This window comes from Miscanthus floridulus, chromosome 8 (assembly GCF_019320115.1).
Source record: "Miscanthus floridulus cultivar M001 chromosome 8, ASM1932011v1, whole genome shotgun sequence".
Lineage (NCBI taxonomy): Eukaryota > Viridiplantae > Streptophyta > Magnoliopsida > Poales > Poaceae > Miscanthus > Miscanthus floridulus.
Window position 1 is genome coordinate 59350113 of NC_089587.1, and position 26396 is coordinate 59376508.

Genomic DNA, 26396 nt, shown 5'->3' on the forward strand with positions numbered 1-26396 from the left:
CCTGCCTCCCTGCCGCCATCCCCGTCCACTTATATGGTTTTCTCTCTACACGGCACCTCAGCGTCAGCTGCAGCAGACGGCTGTGGCAGGTGGATCATATTGCGACATGTGCAATATTAAATCTATTTTTACAACATCGACGTGAAACATTTACAACATATCTCAGAAACAGCTGAAACACTTGCAATCACTAGTGCAGGACTGGGTGACAGTCCCGGTTGGGAAACCCCCTCTAATCCCGGTTTTACCAATCCGGGATTAAAGGCACGTCCTTTAGTCCCGGGCCTCACAACCGGAATTGAATGGATCCATTTAGTATCGGTTGGTTATATCAACCGGGGCTAAAGGGTCTCCAGGCCAACGCCCGAGGGCGAGCATCTCCAGTCCGTATAACCAACCGGGACTGAATATCACTTTTCTTTTCTTTTGTTTTCTTTTCTTTTACAGTTTCTTTCCATTCAATTTGTTTTCGTTTCAAATAGTTTTCATACACGCATTACATGTTATATGCTGTAATATTGTACATCGTCCATAAATAAGAATGAAATTAATGAAATAAGAGCTTATATATTACAATGATCGTTCACATTCATCAAGTTCATACAAATCATAATAATTTAAACCAAGTCAATACAAACTAGCTAGCTAGATGTTCAATTTACACACCAAAGTTCATGCAAGCGCAAGTAGATCACCGCCAAGTTTGACTACGTTGTATTATGTACTCGGTGAAGTGTAGGTCATCGATTTTGTATCCACAAATATCATTGACGTAGAGCAACGCATTAAGTAGTACACTCTCCCTTGCTTCAAAAGTACGAGCACAGGGTCTACTAACGACGAAAAGCGGTAGTCGAGAAGTCAGCGGGTCAAATAATGCCCTCTTAGTCATAACCAGTTTTCCCTGAAATCCTTCCGTAGTGAGTGCTGGCCATTCATTGGCATATTTCCAATCAAAACCCAATGCATACATTGTCTGGTTTAGAATGGCTTCAAAGCTACAACCTGCATAGGTTAAGTCATAGTCCTCAACCTGTAAATGTTGGCAGAAAAAATGGATATGAGAACAAACTTTTCCAATAAAAACAAATCTAGAAATAAGCTATGAGTTTGACTTCGATTTTACCACATCATTTCGGTTGGTTCGAGCAGTTGTTGCATAGAAACTCACAACATCATGATACAAGCCCGCATGTATTGCTTGTATCGTCAAGGAGGATAGTGTAGGCAGGGTATACCCAATATTCGCAAGCTTATTCAAACATTCATTGACAACGTATTTTTGTGCAATAGACTTCTCAGGTGCCTTTATTCTCATCTTTGAGATTTGTACAACACATGTACCCCTCCTGGCGGCGATGGAAAAGCCAATTCGATATTGGACCAATCGACCATTATCTACATCAAAGCTCTCAATATCCACTCCCTCAACCCTGAAATATGAAAGTGTCTCTTCAAGCCAAATGATTGGGTCAATTACCTACGGTACATTTAAGAAACACACACACACACACACACACACACACACATATATATATATATATATATATATATATATATATATATATATATATATATATATATACATATCAGAAAAAATATATTGTGTACAAGCATATTTAAAACATATTAATGTATTAAAACATATATCGTTGCTTACTATGCTAGGATGATTGAACGGTACAGCCGGCAACCTTGGTTCGAATCCCCAAGTAATACAATAGCCCCAACTCGGGACAATCGATTCAGGAAGACGTCCAGCCATCTCTTCTCACTAAAGTTAATATATAAAAATTCATATCACTGGAGTCAATATATGAATTCATACACCAAAATTCATATATTCATATATATGTATATACAAAATATCAAAATTCATATATATCATTGAAGTAAATATTTTTCATATACCAAAATATCAGGCACTAAAGTCTATATATCAAAATTAATGTAAACCCTATATATCAAAATTCATATAACAGGACCCCACAATATGCATACCATATATATACAATATATCACACTAAAGTCAATATATCAAAATTTATATCATCTTTCCGCATATATATATATATATATCAATTTGTATCAAAATATATCACTAAAGCAAAAAAGCAAATACAAGTCAGATCGAATACAAATAGCTAGCCAATTAGCTTAAGTTATTAGGGGTGAGTGCTCGGTTTCACACAGCAGGAAGGGATATGATGAGACGGTGTTGGCACACCTGGCAGCGCAGCAGCGAGGCGAGGTCGGAGACGATCGAGGTCGAGGAAGGAGATGAAGGCGCCGACGGAAATTGACGTGGAGGCCGGAGACGAAGGCGCTGGTGGAGAGGAGGACGAGGACGAGGCTGGCCGGAGACTAGGACGAGGGCGCCGCCGCGCGCGCTAGGGAGACGAGGACGAGGGCGAGGCTGGCACGGCCGGAAACGAGGACGAGGGCGCCGCCCCGCGCGCGCCGTGAGGACGAGGAGGAGGCCAACCGGTTTGAGTCGAGGGCGAGGGAACCGCCGCGCGCGCCGGAGCCGAGGACGAGGACGAGCCGCGCGCGCCCGAGCCGAGGACGAGGGCGAGCCACGCGCGCCGGAGCCGAGGACGAGAGGTCGAGGCCGACCGACTGCCGGTGGATGAGGACAAGGACGAGGGCGCCGCCGCGTGCGCCGGAGACGAGGACGAGGACGAGCCGCGCGCACCGGAGCCAAGGATGAGGGCGAGCCGCACGCGCCGGAGCCAAGGACGAGAGGTCGAGGCCGGCCGGGCGCCGGTGGTTGAGGACGAGGGCACCGCTGCGCGCGCCGGGGAAACGAGAACGAGGGCCCGCCGCGCGAGCCGGAGAAGAGGGCAAGGTCGGACGAGCGCACGGCGCTGGTGGCGAGCGGCGGAGCGACGGGGTAGCGGATCGATCCAGTTCTCTGGGTGGTGGCGATTTAAAGGTGGAAGAAGAAGAGCAGAGACGAGTATATATAGGCCCACAACATTTAGTCCCGGGTTGGGTCACTAACCGGGACTAAAGGCCTTTAGTCCCGGTTTGTGGCCCAACCCGGTACTAAAGCATTTTTTTGTGCGTGTCGAAACTGCTGCCTACCCGGCAGTTTCTTTTTCCGCCCATGCAAGAGTGTTTAACATTTCCTTTAACATAAATAGGCTGAAAGTTAGAAATTGTGTAATAAAAAAATATAGCTCAAAAATTGCAATACAAAAATGCTTTCATATACAATTTATAATGCTTTTGTTTCATTACATGTTTAATAACATATGCTATAAATGATAATTACAATTTAAAAATTCAAATTTCAAATTTGAGAAATTCAAATATAGTTTTTCTTGATTTCAAATGAAGGATAAGCCGCGACCGGTTGCGCGCTAGGGGAGAGCTCGACCTGTCGTCTTCGCCGCGACGCGTCGTCCCGCACCTTCTTCTTCCTCCTGCGCCCCTCCTCTGTCGCCCCCTCCCCCATCGCCGTCGAGCACCGACCGTCGTCCTCGAACTCATCCTCGCCCCCATCGCCGTCGAGCACCGGCCGTCGTCCTCGACCTCGCCCCCTCCTCGTCCTCGCCCCGTCGCCGACCACCGCCTCGCTGCGCCCGCAGCGCCGCCTTCTTTCCCTCCCCCTCTGGCCACGGAGAGCTCCGACAATGGCGCCCCCGCCCCTCCCTGGCCCGGTCGCCTCCGCCGCCGCCAGAGCCCCGAACCGCCCGGCCGCCGTCCCCACCGCCTGGTGGGCCTACCTCCCCGGGGCCCTTTCTCTTGTAAGCCCATCAGAGTTGGGGAAGACCGCTGCCGCCATCGCCGGGCCCCTAGCTGCACTGTCTTCTTCTTGAATTCCGGTGGGTCACGGCGCGGGTGGTTGCGGGACGGAGAGGGAGATATGGGAGGGAGACGCGGGGTCGCGCTCTCTCGCGTATTGGAGTTTCCCTTTTCCGATGGATGGCCCCATAGAAGTATGCCAGAATGGGGCCTCGTTTAGATTGCGAAAAAATTTCAAACTGATGAATAGTACTACTTTCGTCTTATTTGACAAATATTGTCCAATCGTGGACCAACTAGGCTCAAAAGATTCATCTCGTGATTTTCAACTAAACTGTGTAATTAGTTATTTTTTTTACCTATATTTAATACTCCATGCAAGCGGCTAAAAATTGATGTGATGGAGAGAGAGTGAAAAAACTTAGAATTTAGGTGGCATCTAAACAAGGCCTGGGTCGTTGCCCGTATTGGAGTTCCCTTTCCGATGGATGGCCCCGTGGAAGTATGCCAGAATGGGACGTTGCTCGAATATTGACGAGTCGTAGTTGCCGAGGAAGGGGACGACCAGCTTGAGCTACATGACCCTGGCGGCGGAGAGAGGAGGAGAACCGCCAGCGGCGCAAGGGACCCGGTGGAGAGAAGAAAGAAATGCCCTAGGCCCCGTTCCGTTGAATCGAAAAGATTCCCAACCGACCAGTTTCTTCACTAATTTGTACTTGCATGAAAGATTTCGTGACCGGAAACGTCCCATTCCAAGACAACCGAACGGGGCCCTAAATTCTCCCAAACGCCGGTTCGCCTGTTTCTTAGCCCATCTGTATGCGCGAGGATTACAAGTGCATCCACTGTTGCCTGAAATTATTTAATTCACCCGGCAGATACTTCACAAACAAAATTCGATAAATATAATAAATAAATAGTAATATACAAATGCACCATCAGAAAATATGTTTATCTAAGTTCTTTTCTGCCGGCAACTGACAATAGATGATTTAATCAGGACTCACGAGACAATATAAGCTTAAAGGAATCTGAAGGTACGCTCACCGTTAAGTATGAAGAGGTCGATTTGAAGGTGAAAACTGGGGCAACTGGGCAGCGAACAGGGCGATTAACAAAAATATCTGACATCCACAGAGCCAAGTGAAAAACATTCCACCGAACTTGAGTTACAAAACTTAAAAGGATCTGCAACTTACGCTCAAAATTTAAACCACCACAACCATCTCACATACTAGCATAAGCACAAGGATTCCCCAAACCCACGAGAAAATTTCTTCCTGAAACAAATTCGAAGGGACTTAAACATTGTGGTAAATGACTATATTGCAATAGTGTCTAGCTCTTGGAGGCCTTGTCCTTGGTCTTTTGGATCTTCAACACCTTCTTCACGATCTTCTGCTCCTCGACCAAAAAGGCACGGATGATCCTGAGAGGTGCAGGCAGCTTAGTTTCACCATTAATCATTTTAACAGACGAGCATGAGATGTGAAAGAATGATCACCTCTCTCTAACTGCAGTACCAGACAGAACACCACCATATGGACGGTTCACAGTCCTGCGGTTCCTTGACAATCTGGACCTCTTGTACTCAGCAGGTCTCAGGTGTGGAATCTGCAATTCAAGCATATGCAATATTTGTGAGCAGTTAGATAAGATGTAAATGACACAAACTTGTACTCCAAGGTGAACTTAAGACTATCTATTCTGATTAATCAGTGCAGTGGCTACACCTACATGTCATGTAGGATGCAACATGCTGTCATGCCTACAAGGCAAACAGTCCTCAGCAGATTCAAGGAACAGTATGCACAGGAAATTCGTCCAAAGATATTACCACCAAGCACTACAGTGATGTAATGAAACTAAAGCAATCTCCATTGACATGTATGCCAAGGAGTCATAGAACTTCTGAATTAAAATTTAAAAAAAAAACAGATAAAGTTAACAAAATCAGTGTCCTAAAGATAGTGGTACACAAAAATCCTCCAAGATCACCAGGAAAAATCAGGTGGTCAGAAGGTTGTCAGTTAGGAGTGAAAGATTCAGTGTAATCATAGTCATTACTGATCATTTGAACTATGCAACAAAATCAGTGTCCTAAAGATAGTGGTACACAAAAATCCTCCAAGATTACCAGGAAAAATCAGGTGGTCAGAAGGTTGTCAGTTAGGAGCGAAAGACAATTCAGTGCAATCATAGTTATCACTGATCATTTGAACTATGCAACTAATCATCATCCAAACTTCACCACCTGAAGAGTTCTACCAACAAAGATAGCAAATAAATAGAGGATAGCAAAGGAGCAAACAGATTGATTGCTTTGAACATCAAAAATAAAAATTAAAAAAAATGCAGGGGGGAGGGGGTATGCCAGTGCAAAGGGCCTCATAGAGAAGATTAGGCAGAATCCACATGAAAGTTTCAGACAGTTCTTGCCATGTTTCTCTGTAATCATAGGCCCGGTAGTACACCAGGAAAAAAAAACAGGGGCAGTACATAACTGGAACAGCAATTTGGAAGTTACAACAAAACATGTTTGTAAGGTGAAAGCATAGATGAGAAATCAACATCAACAGAGAACATCAACAACCAGGAATACCAATGGGATCTAATAATAGTGTCCTGACATTCATAATATAACCTGTACTACAAAAAAACGATTCCGTGCCGGTGTCCCAGAATCACTGCCAGTTATTGATGTGGGAGTAATAAATCAGCGAACCAACAAGTAGGGATACTTGTTCGTGTTATGAACTGGGACAATAACCATGCATCATAGCCTCTTTATAACATGAACTTAAGACAGTCTATTCTGATTAATCAGGGTAGTGGCTACACCTACATGTCATGTAGGATGCAACATGCTGTCATGCCTATAAGGCGAACAATCCTTAGCAGATTCAAGGAACAGTATGCACAGGGAATTCGTCAATATATATTACTACCAAGCACATGTACAGTTGATGTAATGTAGTACTCAAACAAAAGCAATCTCTATTGACATGTGCACAAGGAGTCAAAGAACTTCAGAATTAATATTTAAAAAAATCATATAAATGTAACAAAATCAGTGCATCCTAAAGATAGTAGTACACAACAATCCTCCAAGAATACCAGACAAAATCAGGTGGTCAGAAGGTTGTCAGTTAGGAGCGAAAGACAATTCAGTGCAATCATAATCATTACTGATCATTTTAACTATGCGATTGATCATCATCCAAGCCTCACCAGCTGAATAATTCTACCATCAAAGATAGCAAATAAATAGAAGATAACAAAGGAGCAAACAGATTGGATTGCTTTGAACATCAAAATAAAAATTGAAAAAATGCAGGGGAGAGGAGGTATGCCAGTGCAAAGGGCCTCATAGAGAAGATTAGGCAGAATCCACATGAAAGTTTGCAGACATATGCTTGTCATGTTTCTCAGTAATCATAGGCCCAGTAGTACACCAGAAACAAAACAGGGGCAGTACATGTGTTCAAACTGGAACAGCAATTTGGAAGTTACAACAAAACATGTTTGTAAGGCAAAAGCATAGATGAGAAATCAACATCAACAGAGAACATCTCAACAACCAGGAACACCAAAGGGATCCAATAATGGTGACATTTCATAATAACCTGTACTACACAAAAAAAAAAAAATCAATTCCGTGCCGGTTTCTACCCAGAACCACTGCCAGTTATTTGAAGTGGGAGTAACAAATCAGCGAATCAACCAGTAGGGAAACTTGGTGCATTTACCTGCTCGTGTTATGATCTGGGATGATAACCATGCATCATAGTCACTTCATAACATGAACAGGCACCAGAGCCAGAAAAGAGGCCCATCAAGCTCAATCAATTTACAAAGTACACAATGCAATTCCATGTAATTGGCATTGGCATCAAAGCTCACAATCTCTCTGCCACCCTGATTTGGTCTAAACAAACGGCAGAAGATGCAAAAATCTTCATAATCATTTAGAGCAAGGTGGACATCTAATTACCTTTTATTCCAGCTCCTCAGAGGAATTGAACCATAGTAAAGATGGAAGCCAACCATCACATGAATTGAACACAACTAATAAGCATGCAAGTCAAATGTATCCCTTTTTTTTTGGGTGTGTGTGTGTGGGGGGGGGGGGGGGGGGGGGGGGGGGGGGGGTCTTCAGGCTTCAGAACTAAGATAATGAGAAAAAAGGCACGACATTGGAAGGCCTCATAAAGAAGATTAATCAACATGAGAATTCGAGAATTCAGGCATATGCTTGACAATTATAACTATATAATCATTGGCCAAAAAATTGAAACAAAAGGACAGGCAGATCTGGACAAAGGACCTCTTGGTACAACCTAGACTCAAGGAAAACGGGCACAACACAATACATTGTGACAAATATGTACGCTGTCCGGCAATGAATAATATAGGACCAGTACCACAGATAGATATGTTAACAGATATGACATGCAAATTAACCAGCTCCAGCAGCACATGTTACAGCAAGCTAAGGCCTAAGGATCAAAACCAATGTAAAATCTCAATCATGAAACAAAACAAGCATTATACCTATGGTTCAAAACTACTATCAGAACAGTCAATTAAGCACTCAAATATTTGGTATACACTACAAATACAGTTTACCAAGAGCGTAAAGCATTCTTTTAGATTTAGGAATAACAAACTGTTCCAACCAAGAGCCCAAAGCATGGTTCAACAAGAATACGTGCACTTCAACCCCCAGTTTGTAATCAAACTTCACAAGAATATGAGCCATAAGCTACACAAAATATTAATGCGGCAATTCAAATACATGCTCCGTCAGGAACTCGTAGCCTAGGTTGATCAAGCAGCATTCAAAATGAAAAATCCCTGCATAGAGCATGATGCAGTGACCTAACGCAAGAACAAGTGGATATAACAGAAAGGTGGGCGGAACATACTCCTTGGATCTTCTTCCCGGTGACGGGGCACTTCGGTCCGCTCGCGCGCTTCTTGGTGTACTGGTACACAAGCCTCCCGCCTAATCAACAACAACAACAACGAGACTCAAGATCCAAGAAAAACATGCGTAAAATTGAACGAACAGTGCGATATCCGATGTGAAGGGTCATAAATCCATCGCGCAGATCCATCTAACTCCTAACCAAGACATGAGCAGAGCAGCGAGAATCCTATCTCCACAACCCGCACGAACAGAAACAACGCGCGATCGACCACGCGAGGGCGAGGCGCCGGTCTTACCAGGGGTCTTGACGACGCGGGTCTGGTTGGATTTGGTGGCGTAGCTGTGCCGCTTCCGGTAGGTGAGCCGCTGCACCATCTTGCCGCCGGCCGCCGCTTCTCCCGGGCTCTGGCTCTCCGCGCGCTCTTCCTCTCTAGCGTGGCGGCGGGGAAGGGGGTGAGGAGGAGAGATGGAGGAGAGATTTTATAGGATGGCTGATGGGCCGGATGACCTAGATCTGACGGCGGGAGATGATTTGGCGAGCGAATAGACGGTCCGATCTGTGACTCGGGGTTACCAGCACCTATGTGGATGGTCTGAATTTGGTTTGATGCTCGTACATACAGCCATTGGTGTCCGCGCTTCGCTACGGATGATGTGCTTCGTAATGGAAAAATTTTAGAAAATATGGCTCATATGTCTAATATATTTTATCATCGTGTTGTTATGAAAGGTTGGTCTATTTGGTACATTAAATGGAAAAATATGGAAAGAAAATGTAACATGGTCTTTTCATTATAATGGCCCCGTTCGCTGGTCTGAAACTTGGCTGAAACTGGCTGGTTTTGTGAGAGAGAAATGCTGTAGCGGCTGGTTGATAAATAGTGTTTTGAGAGGGGGAATCAGCCATTTACCAGACCAGCGAACACCGCCAATGTTGTAAATCAACGTAGAGGTTGGTTGTCATTACATGGTGTCTATTTTAGGCCAGCAAATCAATGACATGTTAGTGGAAAGAGGTATTTGATGGAGTTAGGCATAAGCAACTAACACACTTAGATTCAAAGCACAACATTGGCTAAGATTATATTATAGGTGGAAAGAGCAAAAACTATAACACAAGTACGTCTCCTAACATAAGGGTTTACAAAAGAATGAATTATGATCCACTCCCCTTAGGCGAAACTACAACACATTTCGTAAATCTGGAATTACACGAAAAATTACATGACGTCGAACACTAAATTATATCGGGATTTAAAGTTACATGGTTAAGAGCAACCTAGTACAACCAAGGCTTACTCCAGAAGTCGGGATAGACGAGGACAATGGAGAAACAACAAAATAATGATTATCCAAAATATGACGTATGACCAACAGATCCAAAAACATGAGACTGACAAGTCAAACATCGTGAACCCTAAGACCAAACTAACCAACGGTAGACTTGAACTTCTTTGAAAACCAGATCGATTCTTCTTAGATTACACCATCACCTATGTGAGACGAACCTAGTTTCACAATGACGACTGAATCTCGTAGCTCTGCTTCGGATTAGAGAGAGATGGGGATGAAGAAGAAGAGCAAGGACCAAGGGCATCTTATAGTGGCAAACGGAGATGGGGCACAGCACACCGGAAGTGGAGACGACATGGATGGGATACACTGCCAGTTCACGCCGTGGGCATAAAGTCGGCCATGGCGCTCTCCCTGCGCAAGCGAGCGGAGGAGGGGAATAAAGGAGAGAAGAGAGGGTTCGCTCGACGAGGGAGACGTGCGGGCGGCCGTGTCCCCAAAAGAAGAAAGAAGGGAGGGGTCCGGTATGGGGACGATGGTGAGGATCAAGAGCGGCCTAGAGGCCGAGAAAAGGAGAAGCACACAGTGCACGAGGACGACGAGTGCAGCACAATGTCACGACCATGCGAGGACAGGGTGCTAATGGGTCCGACACCGACGACGTCCGTGGGGCACGCGGTGATAGCGACCCGGCGTGCGTAGCGTGGTCGAGCTGGGCATAGTGCTTGGGACTTGATATCCACTCAAGCTTTCTAAGCACTCCCTACTACCCAAGGCTAACTTTTCCCAGGTGTTCTCCTTTCGTTCCCTTCCTTGTCCACAATATGCGCTAACCTTTGTATGAAGTGAAATCGCAACATACATGCTTTCTCCGAAACCACCTCCTCTTGTTTACTTTGAGAGAACACTATTTCATCAACCCGTTGTGGATTTCCCGTTCAAACACCCGAATATTTGTATCAAAAGTGGTATGGCGGTATAACTTGGCAAAGATACTTGGTCAACAACCTCGATACCAGTGCGTGCTGAGCAGCGTCACCATGTGGCAGTTGTTCCACAGGGGCCCTCGGTTTCGTCGTGGCTTCATAAGCTATTAACCAGGCAACTACTATCAACTTACACGCAATAAAGACGGTGGGGTCATAGACCACAGAATCAGAGAAGTATTGCAAGGAAAGATTGAAACAATAAGGGTTCCTTTCGCAACAAGAGACACGGACTTCAAATCCAACAACGAATCTGATTTAAAGAGATTCAATTGTTCTGCTAGGACATCCACAATTAGTCGATACAGTGTCCTATGTTATCCAATCACGGCTGGTCTGCTGGCATCTAAATGGTAATTTCTCTTGTAACCCACTTAACATCACCCTCAAAAAACATAAGCACGTCTAACGAGACTTAAGGTAAATGGATGCAATAACACAACAAAATAAATAAAATGCATATTCAGAACGTCCTTATGCTAGTACAACATATAGGCACTTACTCTTCCATTCTCGACACATCGTTCACTTTTCCTAAGATCGGACTACCTCTACAACTACGGACGAAATACAACGGAAAGATTACAATATCAGTGGACAACAACGAAAGACACTACTAACTATGGGGACATCATCCCAAGGCAACTAATCTAATTTGGACCACGCATCTTCATTCCCAAGCTCGGTGGATTCTTCTACCGCCCTGGCTATGGATCTGCCTCCTCTCTTGACAATGGCTGAGTGAGAGGAATCAAGGGTTCTACTTCTGAGACTTCCGATGGTGGAGGTGTTGGCGGTACTGCAACATCGGTTCTTCTTCTTTCTGGCGAGTGGACAGGGATCCCCTCTACGATTAAGGGATCCTGCCATTCAGCAGCCAACGTCCTTCGCTTCGCCATGGTGACAAGGTAGGCCTCTCCCAACTGATAGGTATGTCGATCTTTAGCCTCCTTTAGAGCTTCCAACATGGCAGTCTCCCGACTCTCAGCGGCTACCGCACTGGCATGTGCTTCGACAAGCTACACCTTGAGCCTCCTGGAGAAGATCTCAGCTTCCTCAGCTCGCCGAAGGCACTTCCTCAGCTTCGAGGCTCACCGGTCATACTGCTCATCCAGAGCAAGTAGGTACGCGGTCAAGTGCATCGTGGTAGGACTATCTTCTTGCGCATCCTGCCCTTGCAAAGCCTCCATGCGAGCCCTCCATGCCCATCGATTCTTTTCCAAAGATGGAAAGAACCTCATGGAGGTATAGGCAATGGGCTCTTCATAGATTTGGCAAAGGTAACACAAGGCTTTGCGGGACACAACCTGATAGGTGTCGACAAAGCAAAACCTGACTGTGGTCACATTCCAGGCTTTAGTGATGTTGGGGAACTCTTCACTCTTCCCAATGTAGACGGTAACTGAAACATCCTCAATTTTCCGCGAAGGGAAAATCCACAGAATGAATTATAATATGATGAAACCAATAGTTGGTTCCATCATATTATCATATATCAATCGATATCACAGTCATACATCGTAAGATTACAAGAATACAAGATTTTACATCATTGGGGAACACACCTATTACAGAGTTAATCTAGCGGAAGACTATCGAGTGAAGGCTCCTCGTTCATGGGTCATCATCAGAGTTGGCGTAGTGTAGCATAGATTCCATCTCCGAACCAAACTTGAGCATAGGCACGAGACCTTCTAATCCTTCTAAAGTCAGCATCTCTGAGAAGCAGGAAATCTACACACCGCCAGATGTGTGTAGGCCATGGTCAACACCGGTGAGCTTGTCGGGCGGCCGGGGAGCACGGCGTCGTGGGCGGCGTCGCGGCCTCGGCAGCGGCTCCGGCTTGGCGTGCTCTCCGGCGAGATACGGGGCACAGAGTAGGGGCTTGCGGTGGCAGCTAAGAAATGGAGAAGGGGCGGCGTACTAGGGAGGAAGAAGGGGATGGCGGCGGCTCAGGCTATTTATGCTCGCAAGCTAGGGCTTCTAGGAGCTCCGTCCATCCTCGACATCCGTGCCAGGGAGAGGAGCACGTGGCGCGAATCGCGGACGCCTAAGCCAAGGGGGCACGGTCGGGCGCGGGTGCAGGGCGCTGGCGTGCGAGCGGCGCCGCGCCTAGGAGCGTCTGGAGGCCAGGGCGTGTGCGCCCTAGGGTTAGGGTTGGAGTGGGGCTTCGGTTGCTTGGCCAGGCACTGATGGGCCACGTGGCTGGGCCAGCAGGCTTGAGTGCTCGTGGACCGGTGGGGTGCGAGACGGGCCGGCGGGGCAACGAAAGGGAGCTCGGTTGGGCTGCTGCGCTGGTTGGGCCAAGCAGGCTGCGTGCACGAGCAGGTCAGAAGCAGGGTGGGCTGGTTCGGTTACTTGGGCCAGATGCCCCTTTTCTTTTCTATTTCTTGCTCCATTATATTTACTTTCGAGAGCTCTAGGTTGGTGTACATGCGTCGCCTATCACGTGATCCCCCAAGTGGGGTCCACTAGGGTCTACTACGGGTCTCGGAATCAAATGCCAAGGGTTGGCATCGATGGGCATTGATTTACAAGGAAGGTCGATTGGCTTTATGAATTAGATCAAGGGATTCAAAAGCAAAACGATGAATTGAGAGAGAGGAAAAGGGATTCATAAGATATTCTAGAAAGGATCAAAAGGATTTGTTTCGGACTTGTGCTCTCTGACACATAACACTAAACCCACAAAGGAACTCCGGTAAACTCCTACAAGTAATTCTATATGCATGCAACAATTTATTTATAAATTGTTCTTTGTTTGGCCTAGCATCTACATGCTTCACATATTGCAGGAAAAATTTTAAAAAGTTCGTATTTTTGGCTTCTCCAAAAACCCGGGTTGTTACAGTCCACCCTCCTTACAGGAATCTCGTCCTCGAGATTAAGGTGGTGCTTGGTCGGTGATGAGGTAGGGTGTTGCTTCTTGATCGGGGTAGTGGTTCCATAGAACCTTGCAAAAGGAATTGTCATCCTTTTGTTTTCTTCGATAACTCAATCCAAATTTGTACGGGGTGTCCAAGGATCTCTAAAGGTTTTGTTTAGTCATATGGCGATCTTGTTTCATAGCCTGCTAGGTTAGTTAGGGTCCTGGAGTCACATGTGAATAAAATAGCTTTTGTATTCTTCACTCAAGCAGTATGATCACAAGAAGCATAAGAAGCAAAAAGATCCAAGCACTCAAGCAGCATTACAACTCCTATATGCATAGTGTTGACTTAAGGCGACTCCTAAGCCTTTGAGTCTCACACATCTATCGATCTTGCGTGGGTGACAAAGGGAATCATTTCCTAGTGGTCAACTTTTCAGATCGGGGATAGTCAGTTAGTAGTAGAACTCAAGGTAGAGACGGGGAATCAAGTGTCAGTAGCTATGACTCCACTACAGATAGAATATTTGGCTTCTAAACTAGTGTTTGGTACTAAAGGTCTCGTCCTAAGGTCAAGTATGGCTCTGATACCAACTAAAACATCCTCAATTTTCCGCGAAGGAAAAATCCACAGAATGAATTATAATATGATGAAACCAATAGTTGGTTCCATCATATTATCATATATCAATCGATATCACAGTCATACATCGTAAGATTACAAGAATACAAGATTTTACATTATTGGGGAACACACCTATTACACAGTTAATCTAGCGGAAGACTATCGAGTGAAGGCTCCTCCTTCACGGGTCATCATCAGAGTTGGCGTAGTGCAGCGTAGATTCCATCTCTGAACCAAACTTGAGCGTAGGCACGAGACCTTCTAATCCTTCTAAAGTTAGCATCTCTAAGAAGCAGGAAATCTGCACACCGTTAGATGTGTGCAGGCCATGGTCAGCACCGGTGAGCTTTAGTGGAAAAGATAAACAAGGGATCTGGCGATCCTAATATTTGGCTGTGGTTTGCATCCTTAGCGCATGAGAAGTAAGTAACAGTAGTAATGTAATAATATTATCTAGTTTTTAACACATTCCCAGCCACACACATCCACATCCATCCACATCCATCCACCAACCCATCCCAACCATAACCACACCACCATCACCACATCTCATCTCACACACTCAGGTCGACAGGCCGACTCCCTCTCGGCACTTGTCTCAAAGGCCCGCAGCCCCTGGCTCACGACCAAAAAATACCCCAACCCTGGAGGGAGGAAAGAAGGACTCATCTCCTATCTAGTTTAAGCGAAACCCAGGAAAGGTCCATAGCCGACAGGTCAGCATATGTATCGATCGATCAACAAAACACTCTGCAGAGGTTTTACATACCCACAAGATAGCCATCCTCGACGGTGCCCCGTCTAGGCAGATTCCGGCCGCTTGCTAGCCTAGAACGATGCCACCCTACCTCTCAGCCCTGGAACATCCCAAGTCTAGTCTGGGATGGCTGATACTGTGAGTCATAGACAGAGCCGGGGCCCTCCGGATGTCGAGAGCCGGGTCCACAAGGCCTCCTGAAGTCTCAGAAGGGTGTGGGGGAAACTGTGCGCCCCGTACCTCCTTGCACATGTTCGCCTAGCAGTAGTGGCATTGTTCTACCAAGTAGTCCGACCGTCCCACACCATATAGGGCGAGTGGGATGTAAAAGATTCCCAGTGAATCTGAGTACTAGTAAGTCCTTAGGGATTGACCAAGCCAGGATATCTTCATCAGGGTTTCCATTTTATGTGCCACCACAGCACCTCTACCCCGGGCTCCACCTCTCCGAGGTTCACACCCAAGGCCACCTCCAAAAACCATTTTACCCGCCATAGGTATTCCATATCCAAGTGCCCAGGTAGCACCACAAGGCAAGACTCGCCCCAGGCTCATCGTTATTCCAGCTCGGTCGACACAACCCTCACTCTCCACGCACCCAAGACGCACGCAGCACGCTCACACACCACCAAATCCGGCACCCATAGCCAAACCATTCCCAGGGGGTTCACCACCAGCATCACATCCCCGACATAATGTGAAGTGGAGTTAATAATAAGTATAGTGGTGTAATATGCAAGCAAGCAGGCAAGTAAGCATATATAAGCGAGCGAGTGCGCAAATCAGGGTGACGTGGTAGAGTGGGTTGCATCAGGGTAATAATGGCTTAGGTAGTAGTATGCATCAAAGTACTAGCAAAGGAATAATTTATAAAGCGCTAGCAGTTCTAGATATTATGCAATGTCTAATAGGATTCTCTAAAAGAGGGTGCTACCATGACACCTACGATGTAGAGGTAGTAGTGGTACAATTCTCCATTCGTTGGTGTTCCATTAGCGGGGTCACCTCCTCCTGCGTTGACTCCATTCCGCAGTCCTTGTCGTCATCCACGTTCTCTTGGTCCAATCATCAGCTACTTCGCGAAGCGACACGCAAGGCAAGAGAGCACTCAACACTCGAAAAGATGACAAGACGCAGGAAAATCCAATAACACCAGCGAGGCAATAAGAGATACACGGCTTAGCCCTCTCGACGGTTGTCCGATTTCCTCGGGCCAAATAATCACAAGTGGTGGTTTGCTAAGCACAAGCTTAAGTTATGGCCAAGCCAGTATGGCTTTAGGATAGATAGTTTAAGCCAAGGCTTATCCATAGCAACACCACGGCTCACGTCCTTCGATCCGGGCATCATGAAAAGGACGGGAATCAGGGGACGGGCCCAATGAAGGAAAAATGATGGGGTTTGGCTCTTATAGTCTTATCCCGTAAGTCACTATTGGATACAAGAAGTAGATAAGAACAAATAACACTATTGTAACTTGGCTCCAACGTTCTTTGGCTCGCCCGCTATGGTAGAAAGCGGTAGCGCAAAGAGATTGGACATCAACAGTTTCCCTCAATCCACACGACACAATAACATTGGGAGCTAAGAAGACAGTCGTTCAACACAGCAAATGCAGCGGGGTTAGCTAGGCACGTCCATGTTATGTTCCCAGACACATCTTCGGGGAAGATGTTTTTAGACGGTCGATCGGGTCAACACACACGGGTCTGAGGTATGACATAAACCATAGCTTCGCTAACAAAAGGGAATAGTCCAGTCTTTGATCCAATCGTCACAGCAAGATGGGATTGAACAGAGCGGGCTATCGGGGCAATAAGAGCAGAAACAACCAAGAGCAAGGTCCACTTCTTCTAACGCACATGCTACGACAAAGTCAGGGCATCGGAAGGAGCGACAAGAACACCAAGTGCGCAAGCCACTCATAGGGTACTCGACCTAGGTGCACTGGCACTGAGTTATCTCTCGGATTCGAAGCAGTGCGGTTGTCATCGCGAGAATCAGAGAAACGTGATGGTCAAACGGGGTACAAGCATACAAGGGCTTGAGCATGAAGAAGCAACTAAAAGCGAAAGAGAGGCGTAGCCCCATGGTCATGGCGAGGTGAACTCGTGGCCATGAGCTATGCCAATGAGTTGGCATCCATCGTTCCATGATTGTTTACTCCTAGGTTACCTCCCATAGAACTTGGTCACGAAGGGCTCAAAATGTGCGGGTAATATCCGCATCGATATCGCCATCGATATTGAATCCATCACGACCATGTTCTAGGGCTGAGGACAGGTGCTAACACTCGTGGTACTATGAAGTCAACTAAAATGCGAGGGGTCGAGTTACACTCGGCATCACGGTCATGGCGAGACGGATCCTGCGATCGTAACGTCCGGACGAGGTACGATCCCTCAGCCGGCTCGAAGGCTCGGCACACAGGCAACAACACCAACAACCAGCGATAAGAACCAAACATGACCGAAAGATGCAACAACTCGTCACGACTGTGGAGTAGCACATTCCATAGCTGGGTGATGGATAGATCCTGTAAGACAGTCATGGACAGATAGGTCGTAAGAATAGGGCCCGTCAAGGTAGATATGCGTATATGGAAAGATGCGAGATGGGGCTTTCCATGGTCTCGGTAAGACATACGGCTCGTAGTAGGTGGGGTCATGGTGGTCTCGACAAGCGAGGCCATGTGGTCTCGGCAACGGTGGTCTTGGCACGGTGGTCTCGGCAACGGTGGTCTCGGCACGGTGGTCTCGGCAACGGTGGTCTTGGCTACGGTGGTCTCAGCAACAGTGGTCTCGGCACGGTGGTCTCGGCAACGGTGGTCTTGGCAACGGTGGTCTCGGCAATAGTGGTCTTGGCACGGTGGTCTCGGCCAGCAAGACACCGAAAAGACTCCTCTTGTCATCGGTACGATGCTAGGAATCACACGGTTTCTCAACGGCTCGCCCTCGTTTAATGAGGCTACCGGAATGTCGGGAATGGACCCAATATAACAATGGCACGGTGCTAGGTCATGCGGTGTATACCAAGGCTTTGTTCGTGAGTCGTGTAATGTGACTACTTAAAAAGGTCTTTAGTGTGGGTCCCGGTAGATTTCGACGGCATGTTCTTGTAACTCGAGGTAGCCAGAACAGTGGTGAAACACGGGCACAGGGTTCCATGGAACCGTTAGGGCAACCAAAAAGGGAATCATGCAGTCCATGATGCGGCGATCAACACTACGTGGTCCAATTACGGCTTCGGGGTTCATGATGAGGTCATGGTAACTCTTCGCCGCGGCATGGCTTGGCCACGATGGGTTTTATAGGCGACAAGTCCTTTCCGGCGTCTCCTACGCCGTGGATCCGTTTGGCTAAGTCTGGTCCCGTGCTAGTGAGTGCAGGCATGTCAAGCAGTGCCACAGGCTACGTGAGTTCAAGTGAAGTGTGCATGAGTGCAGGTGATCGCGGTCATGGGCAACCCGTGGTGGTGCTCCGAGGCTCGCATGGCATCATTGGTGTGTGTGTCCGCGTGTGTGGCCACATGGCAAGGCTGAGCAACTATGGTGGCTTGCTGTCATCACCGCGAGGCCTGGAAGGTGCGGGGATGGCTCGAGTGAGCAGCTCACGACCATGCCCAGCGGTGCTTGACTGAAGAGCCTGAGGGCACGGACACTGTGCACGCTCAGCTCGCCGTGACACTGCTTGGTGCATGAGCGCCAGCGTGGCCAAGGTCGGGCTTTGGGTCTGTGTGTGCATTCGTCCGAGCGATGGCCATGGTCACGAGTGTGGCGGTGAGGTCTGGGGTCACGGAGGGATAGGGGTCGGCGTGCTAGGCTGAGAGCTCGATGTGGTTCCTTGGCTGCACAGGGCCATACGGTGGCCTATGCAGGTGTCCGTGATCGTGCCGACGCAAATGTCTATGGCGGTGTGCCTGTGTAAGGTGAAGGATGGCAAGCGGCTTCGAAAGCTGGCACCTTGGGCTTCTGTGCCCCCTGAAGGCGAGGGCAGAAGGGTGGCCGCTATGTGTTCGGTGCGATACCGGACGAGTCTGTCGATAACCGTGGCGTGGCCATTCGGCTAGACGACGGACGACCAGGGCTTGGGTGGTCGGTAAGGCGATGACTGGTGCGAGCAACACGGGCACACAGGGTGCCATGCTGCGTCATGCGTGTGTGTGCGTGTAGGTGTCGGGCCGAGGCACGTGCGATAGTTCATGATCAGCAGCGGCGGCGTCCATCCCTGCCTCCCATCAAGGAAACGGCTTGACGGCTGGGCCGGCAAGGTTGGCGAACAGCTGAAAAGCTCAAGCCATGGCTGCGTCTACATGGTGTCTACAGTGCGTGCTCCCATGACTGTGGACGTGGCTCGAAGGTCGAATAGGCAGGCAACCAGGTAGCGCACAAAAAGTGAGGCTTTGAGGCTGAGGTCCTCACCAGAGGGCTCGACGGCAGCAGAAGGCGTTCCCATGGTGGCTTTGGCTATTGGCGAGGTGGCTCCCCGTGGTGGTGTCACGGTGTGCTCCGGCGAGCACGACGGCGTGGAGGACAGTGTCGCAGGGTGGGAGGTGCTCGCGGTGACGGCGTGCTTGACGACGTCCGTGCGGCTCCGGCGTGGCATGGTGCTGCGGACTCTAGCTCCTCGGGCAGTGCGGGCAGAGGCAGAGGGTGCCAATGCCGCATGCGTGGGCGTCGTCGTGGTGCCATGGCGCTGGTACAGAGGCTCGGGATGGCGCGACATCACGACGTGCTCACATCGCGGGCGGGGAAGGAGCTTGGCTTGGGGTGATGGATCGTGTCCGCGGCTGGCTCGATGTCGCGGTGGTGAGGCGCCGGTGGCAACGTGGGCTCGAGGTGGAGGGCACCGGTGTGGCCTCGGTGGTGCAGCTACGCGGACGTCGTGGACGCGCCCGCAGAGACGCGGCCACGGACGCCGTTGAGGACAACACGAACGCAGGGGCGAGAAGATGGAGGATGGCGCCCGTCGGGCGGCCGGGGAGCATGGCGTCGCGGCGGCGTCGTGGCCTCAGCTGCGGCTCTGGCTTGGCGTGCTCTCCGGCGAGATGCGGGGCACGGAGTAGGGGCTTGCGGTGGTAGCTAAGAAATGGAGAAGGGGCGGCGCACTGGGGAGGAAGAAGGGGATGGCGGTGGCTCGGGCTATTTATGCTCGCGAGCTAGGGCTTCTAGGAGCTCCGTCCATCCTCGACGTCCGTGCCAGGGAGAGGAGCACGTGGTGCGAATCGTGGACGCCTGAGCCAAGGGGGCACGGTCAAGCGCGGGTGCAGGGCGCTAGCGTGCGAGCGGTGGCGCGCCTGGGAGCGTCTAGAGGCCAGGGCGCATGCGCCCTAGGGTTAGGGTCAGAGTGGGGCTTCGGCTGCTTGGCTAGGCGCTGATGGGCCGCGTGGCTAGGCCAGCAAGCTTGCGTGCTCGTGGGCTGGTGGGGTGCGAGACGGGCCGGCGGGGCAATGAAAGGGAGCTCGGTTGGGCTGTTGCGCCGGTTGGGCCAAGCAGGCTGCGCGCGCGAGCGGGCCAGAAGCAGGGTGGGCTGGTTCGGTTACTTGGGCCAGATGCCCCTTTTCTTTTCTATTTCTTGCTCCATTATATTTACTTCCGAGAGCTCTAGGTTGGTGTACATGCGTCGCCTATCACGTGATCCCCCAAGTGGGGTCCACTAGGGTCTACTACGGGTCTCGGAATCAAATGCCAAGGGTTGGCATCGATGGGCATTGATTTACAAGGAAGGTTGATTGGCTTTATGAATTAGATCAAGGGATTCAAAAGCAAAAAGATGAATTGAGAGAGAGGAAAAGGGATTCATAAGATATTCTAGAAAGGATCAAAAGGATTTGTTTCGGACTTGTGCTCTCCGACACATAACACTAAACCCACAAAGGAACTCCGGTAAACTCCTACAAGTAATTCTATATGCATGCAACAATTTATTTATAAATTGTTCTTTGTTTGGCCTAGCATCTACATGCTTCACATATTGCAGGAAAAATTTTAAAAAGTTCATATTTTTTGCTTCTCCAAAAACCCGGGTTGTTACAGTAACTTCACACCGCTCAGTGCCATGCTTTTCATACTCATAGCCCTCATACTCGGGACGATCTTTGACTCCGAGCTTTTGCAGGGTGGCAGACAGGATCTTGGAAAAACCCTAGTGTTCAGGCAATAACTACTAACCCAAGCTCCTGCCATCACTACGATGGTTGTAAGGAAGGACTGAGCGAAAATCTGGCTCAAAAGGAAAAAGCTAGGCGAGCTAAAGTGCACCGAGTGGTGGTACCAACAGCTAAGACAGACCCTGCTTATAAAGGTAGAGCGGTCAGTGGTCCTGGTGCGGTCCACCAAGGTTCCAGCACGAGATCACTATAAATGAATCGACCGAATTTTTCGTGTGTTCGAGGCGAGTGATGTCCGAGGCCATTAATGACTAATACGACTGCAGGATAAGGTTCCGACAAGAGCATAGAAAAGAGTACGGAGAGACGCGGGTCACGGTAGGCATGAACCACAAGCAACGCGAAGCACAAAGCCACAGTTTAGCATTAACTGTAGAACAGGAATGAGTCAGTCGTGCACCATACGACACACGTGACACCTATGGATGGCGTATCTGCAAGCAATATGTGCACTACAATGCACAAACACGATCTATCAAAATACTATCGAACGAATTTTATTTACCAAAACAAAAGTTGTATTTTCATCTATTAAACTTACGCTCCAAATTTTATTCAAGTACTAAATACAAGTTGTATTATATTTTGTTTATAAAAATTGCTTCCGTGCCGATGCTTACAACTACTTATTGTACTTTTCGCGTTAGGATTTTTGTCCATTAACACATATAGGCATCTATGTAACTAACTCACTATATTAATAGGGGGGTGTTTGGTTGGGCTTTTGGCTTTGGCTTTTGACCTCAAAAGCCAAAAGCCCAACCAAAGGGCTGCTTTTGGAGGGTGCTTTTTCAGAAGCAGCTGCTTTTCTGTAGTTTATTTTTGAAAGCTGGTTTAACCCTGCTTTTGGCTTTTGACTTTCTGCTTTTCGAAATTGATGGAATAAAAAGCTCTTCCATAGTTATTTCAAGAGAGATAAAGATAAAAGATATATTTTATACTTGTTTAACTAAACAGCTTTCAGCTTTTCTACAGCTCACAGCCCACAGCAGCTTTCCCACAGCTCACAGCCCACAACAGCTTTTTCCCACAGCCACAGCTCAACCAAACACACCCTAGATCTATCTCTCAGGTCATAATCTCAGTGCTTAGTGAGCTTGTAACACCAGAGATGTTACACCTTCACTCCTGACGCAAGGGTACTTCTGTTATTTATTTGACATGTTACATTAGCTTTGTTCTAAGTCAAATATTATGATCCTTTACCATCGTTAAATATTTTTTGTTTCACAATTTATGAATTATATATTATGAAATCATTTCTCATAGTGAATTTAAAAATATATTGCCTCTGCTGTATAATAATAAAATTAATTTCTAGAGTCACCAAATAAATAGTGGTATGAATCTATATAATTTTGATGGAGATCAATGGTTTAAAATATACAAATGTTTGACTAACAAAGCTAGGGGTGCATATACATATAGCTACGATTAGGTACTCTCGACCATATCCAACATCTTTAGAAAAATTTTAGCATGTATACACATATATGGTATTTTAGAGCAAAATTCTTTTTTAATCCTAAAGACTTTAGACGTAAGATTCTACACTGTTGCCATCGTACTCATCAAAATAGCCTAAAACCACCTGAATTGTAACTGCTCCCGTAGATTGCTTCTTAAATCTAAACTCCTTTCGTGCTGCCATTGCTCGCAATGTAGTTTGCACTACAAGAACAGAAGCATAATGGAGCTTGTAGGATCTTCTTGCCTGATGCCTATGTTGGTTTTTTTGAACTTTGATGGCAGCTGCTTCCCTTCTCTGGGTTGTCCTCTGGATCATCAGTAGTAACATCCAAATTGTTGTTGTAGATCTCGTATAACCTACAATGCCAAGCTAGGAACCGAAGCCCCTCTAATATGGGAATAAATATACTCATTAATGCATGTCTTACTTGTTTTCTGGTCCTGTGCTCAGCATTGCTTACAGTATCATGGGACTGCCAGAGGCCACCAAGGTGCAGATGCAAGTATGGTAGTCGCAGCATTGCTTAGGGTACTATAGGACCGCTAGAGGCCACCAAGGTGCAGATGTGAGTATGGTAGCCGTATTAATGGCGACCAACCTCAACCACCGACCACCTCGGTAGCAACGTGCACACAACCCAAGCCATCTCTTAGATGCATGGATGCATGTGTAAGTACAAATGTTCCTGCATAGTCGGTGAATTATTTTTATCTGATGGTAAGGAGGAGAGGCATTAAATGTGCCCACCTGCCCGACTTATTTTTATCTGATGGTAGCATGGATGTGAGGCATTAAATATGTTCACCTGCTTTCAACGCACCCTGCGTAGGTGAAGATATCCTGTGCTTTCAAATTTATTGAGTGAATTCCTGGATAGGTTAGGAAGGCACCCGTGCATGCATAGAAATTTACTGTCTAGTATCTATTGCTAGTAAATTCATTAATGTAAAGGGAGAAGACACATATGATGTAAATTCCTCCTGTCATAGTAACTTTTTTATGTAAAGGACACGTGAAAGCACAGTGATGTAAAGCCCCCTACTGTAGTAACTTTTTGCATGCAAAGTACACCTACAGTTTATATTGTCCTTGCATGCATGGTCATTCAATTTTTCATCTACTTCATTGAATGCGTCCACTTGCTTCATCTATCAACTGCCGAATGCATGGAGGAAGGCTAGTTGTGATGCGCTTCATCTGAGCCGTGGAATTTCTATCTAACGCACCAACTAAATAGAAGATACGTGGAGACCCTGTGAGGCCGCCTAGACGGCGTGCCTTCGTATCTCTAATTTTCTACTCAGATAACCTTCCTCCTATTTAATTTTGCGTATCATGTGAGTTCATTATTTTAATTTTCTGTGGGTGGGCCCATCATTTTGACTTTTTGTGGTGCCACTCTGGTTTTCCTCTCTTTGAGCTGCGATTCATTCATATTCATTACTGCAACTACATACACTTCCTAGACTAAACTGGTTTCCAGCTAGTAGCGGCAAGAATAATTTAACGCTAAATGTGGATTACCTTAGCATCAGGTTTTTTAGAGGCTAAATCCAGCTATAGCGGTGCCTGTATCCGGCTATTTCAAACATCAGACGGGACTCTGTCTTTTGTGTGGTGAGATGACTTTTACGTAGTCTTCTTCCAAACAATTCACGTGTCAAGGAAGAACAACAAGCAACACTAGTCTGTCACAACTCAGGACTATTATTACCGCCTCCTGAGCTGCACCAACAGCCCTCCTTTCATGTTCATCATCGCCATCATCTCGTACATCAGTGGCGCCTCCATGCTAGCCACCGGTGCCACCACGTCGACCCTACACCTCCGAAGTACAGCCACGGCCACCGTCTTCATCTGCACGTACGCCATCTCCTTGCTGAGGCACAACCGTGGCCCAGCGTGGAACACCGGGTAGGCGTGGCGTCGACCGGCACGAACTCGCCGCGCTCGCCGAGCCATCGCTCTGGCACGAACTCCAAGCAGTCCTCGCCCCACAGCTTCTCCATCCGCCCCATCGCGTACGCCGAGTAGTTGGCGTACTAGCCCGCTTGCAGCGCCGCGCCGCTCGGTAGCACGTCGCCGCGCACCGCGACCCAGCCATTGAACGCCGCCGGCGGGTACAGCCACATCGCCTCGGTGATGGCGGCGTGCAGGTAGTGCATCCCCTTCACCTCGCCATCGTCATCGCACGATAACGACGTGGCCTCCTCATGCGCACGCCGCTCGCACCACGGGTTCGCGCCGAGCAGCTAGAAGAATCAGGTCAGCGCCGATGACGTCGTGTCCTTCCCGGTGAGCACGAAGGTGATGACCACGTCCCGCAAGAACCGGAGCTTGGCCGCTGGCGTGGGGAACATGGCGTCGAGCTCGCTGCCGCCACCGCCATCGTCCATGGCCGCCATGAACCGCGACAGCATGTCCGCGCTCCCATCATCGACGCCGTTCCTATGACATGTCGCCGCCTTCGATTCGACGACGAACATGGCTGAGGCATTGATGACATGGACGGCCTCCCGGAGCCGGCGCGACTTGCCAACGTCGAGGAGCTTGGTGAGTCGCCGCACGAACGTGGCCGGCGTGAGCGCGCGCCGGAAGGAGATCACGACGGCTGTGTCAAACACCGCGAAGAGCGCCTCCTGCGTCGCGGGTCGTCGTCGCCACCGTCCACTCTCTTTACGTCGAACGTGACGTGGCAGATGGCGCGGAACCCGAATTGGCGCAGCACGTCCTGTAGGTCGACGGCCCCGCCGTCCCTCGCGGCGTCGTCGTCCAGGATCGGCAGGAAGAGGTGGCCTAGGTGCACGTCGAGAACGCCGTTAGTGAACCGACAGAGCGAGCGGGACAAGAAGGCGTGCGACGCCAGCTTCCGCTGGGGGTGTGGGCAGTGGGCCGTCATTGTTGCTGGCCGCTTGGTTGGAGGAGTCCTGCGGCGCCGGAGACGGAGGAGGAAGACGACGGGCAAGAGGAAGACGAGCACATAGGCAAGGTGGATGACTTCCATTGTTGTTGCACGGAGGTCACATTCGTCTAGAACAGCTGTTCACCGTGAGCCGCAGCAGCAACGCCGCCTCCGCCTCCGCGTGGGAGCCCACCACTGCTGAGGCCATGATGCCGGGACGCCGCGCCATGTGGGGCCCACCCTAGGTGAGGACGCACGCCGGCAGCGTGAGCGAGGCCTCGCCCGCGCTGGGGGCCTCCTGTGCCGGTGGCCACTGCGCCGGACCCACCTGCCTACGCCAGAGCTCCTGCGCCACTGTTGAGAGTGAGGGAGGGAGTAGAGGAGCAAGCAGTTGTTGCCGCCTGCCATTTACACGAGAGAGAGAAAGAGGAAGGAGCACCATTTTACATGAGAGGACCATGGTGGAGCCCAGCTCTGCCGACGCCTCTGCATCCTCCGGCACGCAAAGTAAGATGAAGCAAGTGTCACTGCTGATTGTACGCGGCACACAAATAGACGGTGGCGCGTAGCAGGGGACGGTGGATTGTCGACATGCATGGTCGGTGCCTAATTAGCATGGCGCGTAGGAGTGTACTTTGCATG

At 48.5% G+C, this 26396-nt stretch overlaps 1 protein-coding gene and 4 pseudogenes across 1 annotated transcript; all 5 read right to left on the reverse strand.

Annotated features, from left to right (window-relative positions):
* Positions 1-4875: 4875 nt before the first annotated feature.
* LOC136472228 (large ribosomal subunit protein eL34-like) lies at positions 4876-9139 on the reverse strand. The gene is made up of 4 exons (XM_066469957.1): positions 8980-9139; positions 8679-8758; positions 5255-5364; positions 4876-5179 (listed from the first exon to the last, which is right to left on the reverse strand). The coding sequence occupies exons 1-4, from the start codon at positions 9056-9058 to the stop codon at positions 5089-5091; spliced, it is 360 nt and encodes a 119-aa protein (XP_066326054.1). The 5' UTR covers positions 9059-9139; the 3' UTR covers positions 4876-5088.
* Positions 5769-5854, reverse strand: LOC136478824 (small nucleolar RNA snR60/Z15/Z230/Z193/J17; annotated as a pseudogene).
* Positions 5908-5999, reverse strand: LOC136478819 (small nucleolar RNA snR60/Z15/Z230/Z193/J17; annotated as a pseudogene).
* On the reverse strand, positions 6888-6979 carry LOC136478822 (small nucleolar RNA snR60/Z15/Z230/Z193/J17; annotated as a pseudogene).
* A 15423-nt stretch (positions 9140-24562) lies between the features above and the next one.
* LOC136469153 (cytochrome P450 94C1-like) lies at positions 24563-25856 on the reverse strand (annotated as a pseudogene).
* Between the last annotated feature and the right edge of the window lie 540 nt (positions 25857-26396).